The sequence below is a fragment of the Nothobranchius furzeri genome, chromosome 1 (genome assembly GCF_043380555.1).
Source record: "Nothobranchius furzeri strain GRZ-AD chromosome 1, NfurGRZ-RIMD1, whole genome shotgun sequence".
NCBI classification, from domain to species: domain Eukaryota; kingdom Metazoa; phylum Chordata; class Actinopteri; order Cyprinodontiformes; family Nothobranchiidae; genus Nothobranchius; species Nothobranchius furzeri.
In genome coordinates, this window is record NC_091741.1 from 68,508,906 (window position 1) to 68,522,508 (window position 13,603).

General features: G+C 39.1%; 1 protein-coding gene across 2 annotated transcripts in view; it reads left to right on the forward strand.

The window, feature by feature from the left end:
* The window catches only part of LOC107395827 (complexin-2), a 102,147-nt gene extending 90,182 nt beyond the window's left edge, over positions 1-11,965 (forward strand). For both annotated transcript variants that reach the window (XM_054739392.2, XM_054739391.2), the window contains 2 exons: positions 3,743-3,918; positions 6,426-11,965. In XM_054739392.2, the coding sequence (XP_054595367.1) occupies positions 3,743-3,918; positions 6,426-6,620 (371 nt within the window). In that variant the 3' untranslated portion in view covers positions 6,621-11,965. The remainder of the gene's footprint in view (positions 1-3,742; positions 3,919-6,425) is intronic.
* Positions 11,966-13,603: the final 1,638 nt, after the last annotated feature.

The following is a 13,603-nucleotide window of genomic DNA, read 5'->3' on the forward strand; positions in this document are numbered from 1 at the left end:
ATGGTTAATTGTCGAATGAAAATTACCAAACACCATCAGAAGCACCCCTCCGTCAGACCTGTAAAGTTCTGATTGGATCAGTGAAAGGATTGTGTTATGTCTTTTTAACACTACGTGAAATGAGTCCTGTTGGAATCCTTAGTCACTGTACTTATCATTTCTAAGATCATAATGAAGTAATTAATATTTTAATTTCACAGGTCGGTCACATCTTATTATTGACTAACACTTTGATGGATTAGCTTTATTAAAGTAGAGTTATTTGATTAATTAAAAGAAAAGAGTTCATTCTTCATTCTTCTGTCTTCATTGCTGGAACGTAAACAGTTTAGAAGCGAATGCACGACCTTGAGGCTGTTTCATGCACTCGGGCACTGTGTCAAAAGTGAACAGTTGTTAGAGGATAGAAATGGCTCCTTCATCACGTTACAGGACCATTCGGGCAACTGTCTGCTAGGATCCGGCAACTCACGCGACAAACTTGTGCTATACGCAGGATTCAAATTACAGGTGAGCAAAAGGGAGCTCCTGGAAACCCCCAACTTCCACAACCAGTGGGAGCCCAAAAACGATCCTGGTTCTACTTATATTACATTATCTATGTGGACTCTCCGGGGATTATTTAGAGCTGAGAGGCACAGAGCTATGATCATTGACGCGCTCCAGACAGATGCGTCCTGAGCACGGCCATAGTGCGGCGGGCGTACATGTGTCATTTACCCAAACAAAGCTATTCAGTCAAACATGGCAGATGAAGAGATAGAATTCCTCTCACTGATCGGACTTATGTTAAGCATAATTCTGCGCACACGAAGACGCATAAAAGACCTGGATGATGAAGCTCAATGGTTAAAAGGAATCACGGAAGCGGTGTGATGTGCTCCGTCGCGCGTCTAGGAGACGGTGCCGTAGGAGGCGAGCTGCCATGGTTCGCCGCATGCTACAGGAGCGAGCATCCACCGGTCTCCCCCTCCTCCCTGTCCAGAACTCGACCTCACCAGTCTGAAGCAGCCACCCTGTCCGTGACAAGTCCGGACCTGTTACTAGGGGCGTCGTCCGGTTTAATTACCGAAAAGGTTATCCGGACGTTTGTATTCAGACACAAAGGTCTTACGGACAGTGTCCTGAACATTTCCGTTTTTCATGACCTGTCTGAAGGGAACCTAAGCTAGATGAAATCTAGTGAACTTTATAGAGTTAGTGCTGGCAGATCATACTCCACACACTCTAACAACAATGCACATCAGTGCCATTCCTGCACATCAGTGCCAGTGCGGTTCAGGGGTCACAAGGAAGGGTCCCCCTGGCCTATTGAGTTCCGCTGCTTTAAAGTAAAGACCCGATAGTTGTCACACTGGTGTGTGAAATTTGTTGTCCACATTTGGGGGACTGGTGAGCTGAAGACACTGCTGTGCTCAGGATCGAGTTGGTTGTTTAACCCCTCAATCCAACCCTTTAATGCTGACTGTCCATCAGGGAGGCATTGGGTCCCATTTTTAAAGTCTTTGGCATGACCCAACTGTGCATTTGAACCCACGATCTCCCAGTCTCGGAGCAGACACTTGGGCACCGAGCTGGTACTTTAAAATCACCTTCAGAGAAATTACGATTATATTTGTTGTTCAGGTAAAATCTTAGACAGTGTGTGTTATAGTCCATGGAATATCACAAGATCTTGTGAATGACTTTCAGCTACTAACAGATTAATGTATGCTCAATATTTGTGAAATTGTCAGTAATATAGCCATGATTGTGTTTGTGAACGCCGATCAGCTGTGGGGGTCATCTCGGGTTGACTTTAGTGAACCCGAGAATCTTTAGGTGAAGATCAGTTAGCACTTGGAGTAAGTGATGGGAATGACTTCCAGCTGTTAAAAGACCCAGTTTTACGTGCCATAAGTAAGAATGTAACAGTGAAACAATCACAAAACAGTCCAATGTCTCAATCATGAAAGAAAGAAAGAAAGAAAGAAAGAAAGAAAGAAAGAAAGAAAGAAAGAAAGAAAGAAAGAAAGAAAGAAAGAAAGAAAGAGAAAGAGAGAAAGAAACAGAAAGAAAGAAAGAAAGACAATGAAACAGATTCTGGCTGGGGAGCTGTTAGTTTTTCTCCTTTCAAAGAATCCAAAGATGAATGTAGTGTTGTTTTACAATCTGCCCCACCTCCACACATCTTGATTCCAGAGCCAATCACATGTAAATCATTTAAGATTGCCAATTCTTCAACACAAACATTGCACCAGCATTTGTATTTTGACATTGGCCGCAAAAGAGCAGCAACGTTGCGTAAATAACGTTTACGCAGAAACAGGAGTGACCTAGAAGTTATGTAGCTATGGAGCCACGGCATCTTTTTGTCTTTAAAATCAGGTAAAGGAGGCTAGAGGCTAACGTTGAGCTAACATTGACCTAAACATTTTAATGGTGAAATAGAAAAAATGTTTGGTTCTGAAAATATCTCAAGTAATTTTTTTAAATTAGCAACAACTCGATATTAGATTGAAATGTATTAATCTACTGATCAACCTAATGTGCTTGAATCGTCTTTGCTCGTCGTAGAATCTGCAGCATCTGAGTTGTTACTGGCAACAGCCATGAAACTCACTGAGAACGGACTCTTGTTTTGACACATGGACTACAGTACCCAGATCTGATCAAAGACGTCATTCTTCACTCACCTTTAAATATAATTTAGTGTTAGCTAAGATTAGCTGTGTGGGGCCATCTTGTGTTGGATTGACTCCAAAAGTTAATTGCGCGTTGATTGTAGCGTAACAACATAATCTGAAGTCAGGCTCTGACTTCTGCAGGTCAGCGGTGATGTTGGTCATTCAGTTCCAGAAAACACAATCATGTTTAAATCTGCACCTTCCTTTAAATGATCAATCTGAGCAGTGAAACACGTTCAGCTTCTACCTTAATAAAAGCATTTACAGGAAAACCAGGCCACCAGCCTGGCTGCCCGGTTACCAGCGCCTTAGAGGCAGATCGATACCCAGATGAAGTTTTCTATTTGCTGGACGATCCATAATTCATACTCTCCCAGGTGGTTCTGTATTTACTATCGATCCGGTCGAGCTAACAACAGCAGTATTGATGTGCTGGAGGGAGTCGCTTTGACATCTGGGAAGTGGCTCCTGTCACAAATAAAGATGTTAACTTTAGCAGGAAGTGGAGCAAGAAAAATATTTATATTCAACATTTATTACCACACAAAGAAATCAAATATTCCACTTTTCAGACTTCAATTTGTATTATTAATTTAAATAAACAACATACAGATTGGTATATTAAGCAGTTTTTTTAGATTGCTTCGCAATCTGTTCATTCATTAATGAATTACATTTTAAATACCCTGAAATTGTTGGAGTTTATCTACCACATGGTGCAAACAGAAGCTGTAACTTTTAACTGAATGTGCAACTCAGCAGAACACAGGTAGGACTGACAGATGGTGGACACCGGGTGGAAGGGACATGTCTCCCTCTGTCTCAGTTGTTCCTTGAAGCTCTTCCAGCTGGCCCTTCTTTTTCTTTCTTCTTTCTAAGACACCTTGAGAGTCTTCAGTGAGCCCAGTCACCACATAATCCTCAGAAGGTGCTGACTCAAAGACAGATGTGGATGTTCAAAGACAACAGCAAATTTAATGCTCAACATTAAAGTGATATTATTTATGCAAATTAATCATTTGTTTCCCTTGGTTTTAGTCATTGTTATTACAAAAATTATCTTTGTTTCCCTTCAGGGGCCACTAAAGACATGGGGAAGATGCTTGGTGGGGAGGAGGAGAAGGACCCAGATGCAGCCAAGAAGGAGGAAGAGAGACAGGAGGCGCTGAGGCAGCAGGAGGAAGAGAGGAAGGCCAAACATGCTCGCATGGAGGCAGAGAGGGAAAAAGTACGGCAGACCATCAGGGACAAGGTAAACTCTTTAGAAATGAAGACAATTGATGCTTTGTCTCTTTAAGGCTGTATTAACAGGGGTTTGTTCACCACAAAGGGACTGATTAACATAATAATGAAGGGTTTTGTCTTTGGATTGTTGCTGACTATCCATGTAAGTATCTGTTTTTCAGAGGTCACTGCAGCTGTGTTTAAGACGTCTTGCTTCTCATTTAAGGAGTTTTCCCTTGATTTTTTCTGGTTTGCTTTTGTTGAAATTAGGAAGTCATGAATGCAATTTGCTTGTATGTTTGTCTGGACAGTGCAGAGGCTGGAGTAGTGGCCTCTATGTGAACATGTCTACCAAAGTGTTAGAGATACAGTTGTGGTCAGAAGTTTACATACACTTGTAAAAAATATAATATAATGGCTCTACTGAGTGTCCCGTTATTTCTAAAACTCTGATTTTTCTCTGATAAAGTGATTGGAACAGATACTTCTTTGTCACAAAAAACATTCATGAAGTTTGGTTCTTTAATGTCTTTATTATGGGTTAACAGAGAAAAGTGATCACATTTGCTGGGTCACAAATATACATACAGCAGTGCTAATATTTGGTTACATGTCCCTTAGCCATTTTCACTTCAATCAGGCGCTTTTGGTAGCCATCCACAAGCTTCTGGTTGAATCTTTGACCACTCCTCTTGACAGAATTGGTGAAGTTCAGTTAAATTTGATGGCTTTCTGACATGGACTTGTTTCTTCAGCACTGTCCACACGTTTTCAATGGGGTTTAAGTCAGGACTTTGGGAAGGCCATTCTAAAACCCTTATTCTAGCCTGACTTAGCCATTCCTTTACCACTTTTGATGTGTGTTTGGGGTCATTGTCCTGTTGGAACACCCAACTGCGCCCAAGACCCAACCTTCGTGCTGATGATTTTAGGTTATGTTGAAGAATGTGAAGGTAATCCTCCTTCTTCATTATCCCATTTACTCTCTGTAAAGCACCAGTTCCATTGGCAGCAAAACAGCCCCACAGCATAATATTCCCACCACCATGCTTGACTGTAGGCATGGTGTTCTTGGGGTTAAAGGCCTCACCTTTTCTCCTCCAAGCATATTGCTGGGCATTGTGGCCAAAAAGCTCGATTTTTGTTTCGTCTGACCACAGAACTTTCCTCCAGAAGGTCTTATCTTTGTCCATGTGATCAGCAGCAAACAACAGTCGAGCCTTAAGGTGCTGATTTTGGAGCAAGGGCTTCCTTCTTGCACGGCAGCCTCTCAGTCCATGGAGATGCAAAACACGTTTGACTGTGGACAATGACACCTGTGTTCCAGCAGCTTCTAATTCTTGGCAGATCTGCTTTTTGCTGATTCTTGGTTCACTCTTTACCCTTCTGACCAATTTTCTCTCAGCAGCAGGTGATGGCTTGCGTTTTCTTCCTGATCTTGGCAGTGATGAAACAGTGCCATGCACCTTATACTTACAAACAACTGTTTGCACTGTTGCTCTTGGGACCTGCAGCTGCTTTGAAATGGCCCCAAGTGACTTTCCTGACTTGTTCAAGTCAATAATTCGCTTTTTCAGATCCATGCTGAGCTCCTTTGACTTTCCCATTGTAGCGTTTGTGGGCGTTTGTATCCAATGAGCCCTATTTACCTGGCCTAAGAGAAGTCACCAGCTGTAGTCACTCATAATCACTCACAAGAAGTTAAGAGGCCATGCTATGAAGCTCAGTTCACTGACACGTTTGTAAGTCACCAAAATTGCTAGATCATGTTGCTGTATGTATATTTGTGACCCAGCAAATGTGATCACTTTTCTCTGTTAACCCATAATAAAGACATTAAAGAACCAAACTTCATGAATGTTTTTTGTGACAAAGAAGTATCTGTTCCAATCACTCTATCAGAGAAAAATCTGAGTTTTAGAAATAACGGGACACTCATTAGAGCCATTATATTATATTTTTTTACAAGTGTATGTAAACTTCTGACCACAACTGTAGGTTTAGGTGCCTCTGCGAGGGGATTTGCTGGATTTAAGTAACCCTAACCCAGTTTTTCAGTTTTTATGTGTTTTCCTTCTTCCTATTTATTACTATTTGAAAATTCTCAAAACATTTTCTAACGTTTTCAGTTTGCTTGTGTGAGCCACAGGGCCTCTCTTTTGATTCACGAGAATTTAGAACGTTGATAACATTTGCAAGTCAAACTTTTTCTTAAAGAAGAGTCTTTGTAGGTGTCTCCTCCATCTCTTAGTTCAGTGTGAAACGACCTTGACAAGAACTGGAGGCCAAATAGTGAACAAAAAATAAAAAAATAAAACATAGTTAAGGCTGGAAAACATTTGAGGGCTAAAGAAACAAGTTTAAATTAAATGTTCATGTTATGTGTTTTTCTTACCCCCCCCCCCCCACCCCCCACCCCAAAATATCTGATTATAAAAGATAAATCAGCTGCTCTTTATTGCCACCCTGTGTGGGACTTGCTGTACTGCCTGTTCTCAATGGCTTCTCTGCATTATGTATTCTCCCTCCGTTCAGTACGGGTTGAAGAAGAAAGAGGAGAAGGAGGCAGAGGAGAAGGCAGCAATGGAGCAGGCCTGTGAGGGGTCGCTGACACGCCCCAAAAAAGCAATCCCTAGAGGCTGCGGAGACGATGAAGAGGATGAAGAGAGCATCCTGGACACCGTCCTCAAGTACCTGCCTGGACCTCTTCAGGACATGTTCAAAAAGTAAAACCAGAAAAGCAAAAGCAACCAAACGAACCCTAACTTCGGGGGGCTAGGCTACAGGGCTAAGGGGAGCAGGGATCTTTGAATTGGGGACTTTAGGCTGGGGGAATTATTTGGAGGATTGGTGAGTCAGAGGGGTTTGACTGTAGAGTTTTGGGATTGTAGAAGGGGACAAATGGGTCTGGGAGGGAGGGTTCTCGTCAAACCTTTAGGGGCTGCACACTGCCTTTCTAGAGATCTTTAACTTTGTTTTTTCTACACTTCAACAGTTGCATTATCCTCACTTTATTTCCAATATTAATTTCACCTGCCAGTTAGAGCATTTTTAAAATCCTTGTTTAAAAAAAATCATCATTTTTACATTATTTTGAATTAAAAACAAACTCTTGACGTGTTCCTTAAATGGAGAACAGCATTCCACAGTGGACACATGTCCTCTTCCTTCACTGCCACTGTGTTTTCCAGCATGTGGTCATGACAAGTGTTTTCTACTTTTACAAGCCTGATGAAGGTGTTTCTGTTAGAAAACCTAAAAACAAAAATAGAGATTCATGTTTGAGTTTTTTGGACACGTGCCTTCATATCATCTCTTGCAAAGAAAATGTAAATAAGGGTTTCATTTAGAGACGCATGTATAGATACTCGAAAATACTTTTGGAATAATGTATTTGATATTTGAATGGTTGGTTAGGACACTTTGGGTTTACAAACGACCATCATTTACACCATACTTCCCAAAACTCAAGAAAAAGACACAACATTTTGCAAAACACAAATTACTCGTGAGGCCCAGACACGGTTCTGGTTCTGTAGTAGCTTACGGTACTGCCTTTACAATAAAAAGGAAAAAAAAAAGTGAAATTTTACTACTTCAGTCTGTTACAAGTAAATAAAAATAAATTTAAATAAATTTAACTATTATATATATTTAAATATATTAGGTGTGTGGTTCTCTGATCCAAGTGTATTTTGTAGTGATGGGACTTAAGGCTCTTTGAAGGGAACTGTTCACAATGAAATGGAGCCGTCAAAGTGAGAGTGGGGGTTGGAGTAATGTGTCCCTCCCATGTCGGTAACAGCGCTTGAAGGTGGGTTGCATTCCGCCAATGTCCGTGAGAGCATGGAGCTGGGGGGTCACTGGAAGACAATATGAGTGGTTGTCTACAAGGACTCGACTCTAATCGTTCACTTTGAAAACCCGTTGAAAAGATTTGATTCGTTTGTGAATGTCACATCACTAGTATGTAGATCTGAAGAAGGGTTGTGACTATGCTCATTGAGGCGTTATAGTGAGTGCAGTCAGAGTACGGACAGCTGAGAACACTTTTAAGGTCTATCTGGTCCCAGTGCAACCAGAACAAGGGCTTCATCCACATTCTGGCTCCTAGTCGAGCTCATTCCTTGTGTAGGTTGTACTCCACCATGGACCAAAGGATTTGAGTTTCATCTGCAGTAAGGGGGTGTTTCTTTGCTCTTCTGTCATGAAGACAAAGCTGAGCCACGAGGAAAAGCATTAGATTTATTGGTCCATCTTTGTTCCAACACTAACGTATGGTTTTGAGATTTGGACCTTAACAAAAATAGAACAAGTTCCTGGATGGATAAAAGACAACCCAACTTTTGATGAGCGACAGAAAACAGGCAGAAAAAATATGATGTTTAACTCAAGTGGATGAAGAGAAAGTAGAACCAAGTTATCATGATTTAAGTGATCAACTCCACGTGGACAATCAAATCATTGACGACTGATACCCTAAGGTCTTCATTTTGAACCCCCCAAACTTATTTATTGAGCATTAATCTCTTAATTGATAAACAATTTTAACAAATTACTGTGCTTTGTTTATTCTTCTCTTTAATCAATACAAACACCCGGGAGTTTTTTAGTTTGTTCTAAAATACTGTAACATGCTGCCAGTTTTCTTTTTATGTAACCAAACTTCTCAGCTAACTTTGTCATCTTTTACCCACGACTTAAACTCATCAACATCAAGACCAAAGAGAAACTGGTGAGATCTTTAAAATTATTATTATTATTATTATTATTATTATTATTATTATTATTATTTCTTGCTTCCTGCAACTGGTTTCTGGAGAAAATACTTAAAGGAGAAATACTGTGCAGTACTTTGTAGATGGTGAAACCGTAGATTGAACCTGTGAGTTTCTGCTTCTCACTGCCTGAAAAGCTATAAAGAATCTACATTCTGCATTTCCTAATCCAACAAAAACACCATAGTGGTCTGTCTCGTGGTCTGAGTAAATGTTCTTTAAATTAAACTACATACTAATTAAAAATAACAGAAAATGCAGACAAACATTGATAAAATGGAGCATGTTTCTCAAAGATCTGGTGGTGATTCAGTGATTCGTTTTGCAGTGGTGTATGATGAATACATTGTTCCAGGAGTCTTTAAATTAGAATAGCTTTAGAGATTTATAGAAATGATGATGAAGTTGTGCTCTATGAATCATTTATTTATTTATTTATTCTCATTTTCTAGCTCAGATAGGACTTTTCACTAGACAAAGCCATATTGTTTAGATTGCAATAATGAATTAAAATGTTAAAAAGACATTATTTCAACATTCAAAGTTACATGTCAGTCTGTTATCTGTAAAATTTAGATAGTCTGTTTGTAAATCTTCCATTACCTTTAAAAAGCTACGTATATGAAGAGAAAATCTATAGAAAAGGATCCATTGTTTGGACTGTTTTATGTGAACTGTAAGTGTGTTTCTACGTGTGTCTTTCTACATGTCTGTGATGTTGTAGATTCATGTAGTCTATGTTTACACGATTTAAATGTGTCTTGAACTATTTTGTGCACAGGCTGAAGCAGCCTCCTAGTTGTGCCACGTCTGAAAAAAAATACTTAACACATTCCTTTCTGATGTTGAGCATGCAGATGTTTGGTAGATACAAAAATACACCAGATGTCATGAAAAATATTATGTGTGAATACACACACACACACACACACACACACACGCGCACACACACACACACACACACACACACACACACACACACACACACACACACACACACACACACACACACACACACACACACACACACACACACACACACACACACACAAAGAGTGTTTCTGAATGTCTCCATGCAACAGAACCCATGCGTTGGATCCAGAAAGGTTGGCTTTATGATGGGCTCGATGAGTGTTTGGTGTTTTTATCTGTCTGAATTGAATGAGAGGAGGACTGTTGAGGCTTACAACCATTTTTTATATTTTTAATTCCAGGAGCAGCACAAGCACAAACCTGTTTTATTTCTCTAACAAGATGCACATGCTTTTGTTAAGGCTCAAAAATCTATTTACGACCTAAACTGACTGTTTGTACGGAGTCGTGTTTGTATCAACTTTTGCACAGAAAACATAATCAGAAAGAATTAAAATTTTATGGATGTTCGTATACATTCATGCAACTCTTTGATTAATTTCAATTAAATGCACAGAACTCAGCTATCAAGCACACAAAGGATCCATCACACCTGTGTCTGCTTTGCTAAAACTGAAGGAGACGCAGAGAACTTTCCTCTTGAGGTGGAACTCGGCTCGTACCAATCACAGTAAAGTCTGATGCCTACTAATTCACTGGAGCACATGTAGTAATTTTTAACTCAGCCATTTCCTGATCAGTAAGCCCTTCACTGCCAGCATTTTTCAGCATTTTCACTGTTTTTTAAGAGTCGCAGAACGTTGCATGCTAGCATGATGTCAACACCAAAACTAGCAAAACAAAGAGTAGACTCACTTCTTACATCAGGAAGAATCCGTAAGTTTCGAGCGTTATCCGTTCTTTCATAATCGGTTGTCGAACTGTGATCGGCAGAAGCTTTTCCGGTTTGCGCCTCACTTTTTTTACAGCAGCAGCCCAAAACGATCTTCTAACACATGGATTTTCTGCTTCCTGATCACGTGATGTGTGACATACGTGGATGAAGACCGGCTTTAGAGCTGGGATGTTTGTTCTCATGGTGCGGGGGCTTGTTCTGATGCCCACACAGTAAAAAAATGCAAATGATGACTTTTGTTGTCAATGGCAGTGAATGAGTTAAAATGATTTTAAAGGACTGTTACATTAATGAGGAGCATGATCCTTGCTGTAATGTCTTCTCGTTTAGCATTTGGGTGATGGGCGATTCCTAAAATGTTGCCATATTTGATCAGCTCCCTTTCAAAAACTACCAGATGGTCCAAATATGGACTGGATTATTTTCCCTACATTTTTTACTCTAAGTATAAAGCAGAATGATTCCACCACATTTGCTGACATTCTTTTCCATAAGAAAGGGATCCAGTTTAAGCACTTTTAGAGCATCGATCTGGCTCTTAAACATCCAGATGTAGTACAAGTATTAGTACCTTCATCCTCAACAATTAACAATTTAGACAATGCTTTTGTCTATTACTTTTATATTATTATATAATTACGCCAAAATAAAAATCTTATTGTATACCTGTTGTATTAATATCAGGCAATTTCTTTTAATTTAAAAATTAGGGTTGTTGCTGCTTGGTCTTTTGCAGCCAATGATTTGAACGGTAATTTTATTATTTCGCATTTATTCAGGCTGTTGAAGGTCCAGGAAAACACAAAATACCTTTAAGACAACTGACAAAAAGTGTTGGAGTGGTTTAAAAGAAAATGGGACGTGTGCAATTAAAAATAAAAATAGTTCATGTTAAATCTTGCATGTCTATTAAGGAAACATTCCTGCTGAGGGATTTATTTTAATTCAGCTGAACAGTTTGAGAAAAATCACTTGTGCTTCATGTCACACTTCAATCACTTCACCTACAGCCCGTGGAGTAGTTCTTGTTTCCTTTTAATCCCCGGAGGCGAGAAAAGAGGCCCGTAGATCCTGAAGTGTGTTGAAATCATTGGCTCTTTGTGGAAGCTACAGCCATACACCGTCTGTATGTAAAACGACTCTCGGCGGGACTCATCTCAAGGCGTCACGGCCCGTGAACTGCCTTTGAAAAGGGCTATTACCTCGTCATCTGTGTGTGAGCGTAGTGGTGCTGTTCCGTCACGTCTGTGCTCGTCCCAGACTCGTGTGCTGTTGTTTTATTACATCTGCATGTCATACTTGAGTGTTTAAACAGTGTGAAATGTTAAAATAATGCTTGGTTTGATCTGCAGTAGTGTACTTTTATTTCTTATGACTAGGTAACTAGGATTGATCGAGGGTTTTTGAAGACAGAAACAGAGCGCATGTTTGCGGGAACTGAAAGCCCAGAAACATCAAATCCTTCCTGGTGTTCCTCGGAAACATCTGAAATGTTAACAAGAGGATTTGGGGGGGGGGGGGGGGGGGGGTTGCAAAAGAGAAACTGGATTATCAAAGCATCTTCTGTTGTCGGGAGCTTAGAAACATGCGTTACAAATCACAGTTCATCTTCCCCCTTTAAAAGATTCTCCTCATAAATTACATTAAAACAAACTGACCCTGTGTTCCTTCCATCCTGTCACTTAATAAAAAATCTTGAGTGATAACTGAGAGAATTATGTAAGAAACCTCTAAAAGATGTTGTGGAAGATGTCATAACATTTGTTTTTGTCACATTTTCCATACTGCCCTGCTGAATTCTGCCAGTGAAGTTAAATTTATCGCTTTTACTCGTCACGCTGTTTACTCTCCTGCAGAGGCTGAGAGCTGTCTGCCGAGGAGAAACTATGAATGCATTCCAGACTTTTATCTTTTTCACATTTGCGCAGGAATGTGTTAAAATGTTACACAAACGGATGTTATGAAATCTGAACTATAGTCTAAGGTGGAAATATGAGCCAGTAAAATATTATTTTTTCTGCCGTTATGCTCATACTAACGCAGCAAGGGATGGTCACCTGGTTGTTTACTCTTCTGATTGTTGAAGCTGAAAATGTCAGCGACAAAAGCTTTGATGGAACTGTGGGAATAATTGAAAATAAATAAATCCAAAGGAACATTTTTTTCTTTCTTCTTTTTGTTGTAATTCAGGGTGAAAATAATTTCAGGGTGCAGAAGAATGTAAAATATGAGTTTGTTTACTGTTATTTTTTATGCATGTTATGTACTCAGTGTGGAGCCTAATCACTGTAAACTGTATCATCAACTCAACTGAATCACTCTATTTGGAAATCAGATGCATTAAACTAATTTTAAAAAAAAACTTAAATGTTTGTAAAAAATTATTTCCAGCTTTTCTGTGTCTCCTTGTTTTGGTTTAATAAAAACTGAAATGGTTTCAGAATATACAACGACATACACAAATAATGGTAATATTTTTTCATTCGCATAAATATCTGTCATCATCAACAACTGTATTTATATAACACCTTCCAACTGCCAGAAGGCGAACCAAAGAGCTGTACACGCATTAAAAACATTGCTGACCCATACAAGCGTAAACAAAAATACACATAAAAACAAATAAAAACAAATAAAAGCTGGAGATAAGAGCAAATACCGGTAATGATAATTTAAAAATACATGATAAATAAGTGAAATAAAACTGGATAAGCTCAAATTAGATAAATATCTATATTATAATATGGCTGCTGAAACACAGAAAATTGTGGTTCTACATTAAATAAATATAAAAAGTTTTAAAACATTGTTTATACATTAGAATATCAGAATAATGGATCTACTCATATACTAGCACCACATATTTAAAAAGAAAATATTTGAATACTTCTATTTTACTCATTAAAAACAAACCCAGAACCCTCAATAAAAATGTTAAAAACCAAAAATATAGCTTGCTTCAGAAGCACAGCAGGGTTTGACTTCTTGATTTATTCTCGAGAAATTACTTTTTTTTAATTTTATTTTTTCTGGAAGTATCTTCTCATAAGTTATCAACATTTTAATTAGCTGTCATTTTGGACTTTTTTCTTAACTTTTGACTTAAATTTGAACAAAACAAAAAGGTGTAGTTTATCCTTCTCAGCCTTTAATCACGCATGAAAATT